This window comes from Trichoplax adhaerens, genomic scaffold (genome assembly GCF_000150275.1).
Source record: "Trichoplax adhaerens TRIADscaffold_3 genomic scaffold, whole genome shotgun sequence".
Lineage (NCBI taxonomy): Eukaryota > Metazoa > Placozoa > Uniplacotomia > Trichoplacea > Trichoplacidae > Trichoplax > Trichoplax adhaerens.
The window spans coordinates 8,057,539-8,060,817 of NW_002060945.1; the positions used below are offsets into that span (position 1 = coordinate 8,057,539).

A 3,279-nucleotide genomic window follows, 5' to 3' on the forward strand; every position below is an offset into this window, starting at 1 on the left:
CTCATTGTCCAGGAGCAGGAAGCAAAGGCAAAAACTCTGCAAATCTCAAACATCTCCAGCGATTCTGGCCTGCCTAGTGATCAATTCAACTAATTCGATCACTTTTAATTTCTCTTCCAGTGTTGGATGGAGCCAGGGAATAACCAGTATACCAAGTCATACATCATTTAAATAATATGCCTAATTCAAAGAAGCGTAAGCATCGCACGAAACCAGGTACTTTCTATGCTACTGCTTGCAAAGCAATTGCTGTAAGAAGTACATTTTGCAGTAAATTTTAGTCCATGAAATTGGACTTGATCTGAGCTATAGATACCTTTTTTATCATGATTGTGCAGTACGTCATAGCATAAAACTAACATAACGTGGATGATAAGCCCGTGCTAAGTTTCTAACTCACTCAATTCAGTATAGATATGTACTGTAGGAGTATTATAATAGGTGCTATTCATGATGATTAATTCGTTCAGTATAGCTAAATTCATCCCATAGCTTTGTAAAGAGAAATTTTCGACATGGGCTTACGAGTTATAGTCATGCAGTATGTATTTGACACACAGTTAGCATACGAACAGCATACTGAAGGTAAAACTTATGACAATGGTTCATGGATGCAACCCTTTTTTAGCTAATAGTTTCAAATCACTACTGTATGGCAATTGCCTTCTACGATTGGATTCACTAGCAGGACTATCAATGCACAAGACTAAAATAATGCTCGCGTAACATCGCTTTACAATTGACTAGACGCTTAGTGCTCGTCTTAGTTAGCTGAGATAGTGTACGTAGATGCTTTAAAGATGCGGTCATCATCAGCTTACTATGATTCTTTGTCATTGTAAATGATTAGGCCATAAAGAGCAGGTAAAGCCGACGAGCAAGTACAGTGTAGAAGATTTACTGGAAAGGGTAAGAGATTGCGTTATGTGGTAGAATTTCTGTACTGACTGATAACCCTGACATGTAAGAAATTGTTTTTAGGCTACCCAATGTCTGGAGCAATTTCAGTTCGAATTAGCATGTAAGTTCTGTGAGCGTGCATTGGAATCGCAACCTCAGAGTCTGCAGGCTTTAGAAACTTATGCGCCTATTTTACTGGAATTAGGAGATGTAGAGAAAGCTCACGATGTAAGATCCTATTATAATACGTACATATGTATACTATTTCTTGATAGATTTCTACCTTTTAAATCAACTAGCAATGACGAGTTTTTACCTACTCTCGAATCGCTAATTATAATAAAGTAAAATTTTCTTTTTATATGTGTAGTGTTTTCAGCAACTGATTAAATTGTCTCCTGATACTGGCCATGAAAAGTACATGTATTTAGGCCAGATGTGTGGCGGAGCTGACGCAGTGGGCTACTTCAAGAAAGGAATCGATATTTTAAAAGTGGAGGTTGATTTCATATCAGTCTACTCCTTTTATTATTAACTATGATATAATTAGTTTATCTCATTGATCAACAGTTACAACAAAGTAGTTCAGGGGCATCCAGCGTCAATCAGTTAAATCACTCACGGGAAATTTCTAGAGCTTATTGCTCTTTGGCTGAGATATACCTTACAGACTGCTGGTAAAATTTAAAATTTAATTTTAATTTTATGCCTTATCTCTAGTCATATTTTTAAAATTAGTAAATGCTGGCTCTGACTAAGTAACCCCAATTTTACTAGCTTTGATGACAATGCTGCGGAACTGTGTGAGAGTTATTGTCGTAGCGCCATTGAATATGATACTAAGAATGCAGAAGCTTACCAACTTCTGGCAAGTTGTCTTCTAAGTCAAGACCAAACCGATGTAAGGTTCTATCACCTACGGTATTGCCGTGATGTATTATATAGTAGATGCCTGACTTTATTGTAAACTCTTTATTGCATTTTACAAATGATCTTTATATAGAACGCTAAAGAATACATGCAAAAGAGCATAGCTTTATGGCTGCCCGCTTGTAAGGATATTGAGAACGATAATGAAGATATTGAGGTATCATAATATCGTATAAATTGAAGGGCTTTTTAGGAGTCGTTTTTAAGCCAATTAATCATTAATACTATACTTGCCAGGAGAACTGCCTGATTCCAAATTACGATTCGCGTATTTCTAGCGCAAAGCTCTTAATAGAACTAGAACAATATGAAGTATGTAGAATTATGTACCAAGTTCTTTGCCTTGTCCTTACTTTGTCAACTAGCCAGTAACTGTAAGTGTACTTTTCACTTAATTAGCAAGCTGGTGAAATCTTAGATAGATTATTACAAGAAGACGATGAAGTAGTCCAGGTAATACGATACTAGATATGGAATATGTTGATTAGTACTGATTAGATTACTGCTACAACGTTCAACAATGCTTTTATGTCTGTAAAATCAGGTTTGGTACCTACTAGGATGGTTACATTATTTAGAAAATGACACTGTAGCTGCTAGACAACATCTAGAAATGGCTCAGAAGGTTATTAGAGCACATTATTCTAATGTTATGCTCTTGACTATTTGAATAATATAATAGATATCTATGATTTCCTCTCTTTAACTTAATAGCTCAGCGAAAAGTTTCAGTGCGACGATAGTAAGGTGAATGAACATATTCAAGAACTTTTACAAGAGATACCAGATCATGACGTTGTAGCAGACCGCGACTTAGAAAGTGAAGATGATGAACATCCAATGGAAATGGATGATTCACCAGTTGGTGATACTGCGTAGTGTACAATATGTATATATATACTTACATATACAGTATAATGACTGCTGCAGTTGCGCAAGGTTAGGCTTTTATGGTTTATTACTCTGCAGGTTACCGATAAACAAATACTATCGGGTTATGCAGACAAGTTAAAGATAAAATTTTTCAATAATGTCTATTATGTAGCTACTTTTAATAATACTGGAGAAATAGTGCTCTTGGTTTTTACATATAATATACTTTAATTTTGTATTATCGCGACAGCTCTATGTAATAAATAAAACAATCCAGTATCCTTCCATATGGATCAATAAAATTTCAGCAAGATTCTATATAGATCAACTATGGCAGAATGTGCCACATTAAATTAACTCTATTTTAAAGCAAGTCAAGCCTTTGTCTGCACTTAAATATTTGATTTCGATGTGCCATATTAATTAAAAAAATATATAATTGTATTTGTTGACTTTGTGTGCCTAAGCGTTGTGCTTAAATGATCTATATATCGTGTTACTGAATTTCGCAAGTCTGGCATACCTACCGTCATTTTGTGTTTCTTGCCTACGTTTGCTTGCATAAGGCAAAAGTGT

The 3,279-nt window shown here is 35.2% G+C and overlaps 1 protein-coding gene across 1 annotated transcript; it reads left to right on the plus strand.

The window, feature by feature from the left end:
• Positions 1-515: 515 nt before the first annotated feature.
• TRIADDRAFT_54918 (uncharacterized protein) lies at positions 516-2,709 on the plus strand (the record flags this gene model as incomplete). Its single annotated transcript, XM_002110633.1, has 10 exons — positions 516-585; positions 851-909; positions 982-1,128; positions 1,271-1,399; positions 1,471-1,577; positions 1,678-1,801; positions 1,904-1,987; positions 2,230-2,283; positions 2,375-2,455; positions 2,545-2,709. 10 exons carry the CDS (start codon positions 516-518, stop codon positions 2,707-2,709), a joined length of 1,020 nt encoding a protein of 339 aa, XP_002110669.1.
• Between the last annotated feature and the right edge of the window lie 570 nt (positions 2,710-3,279).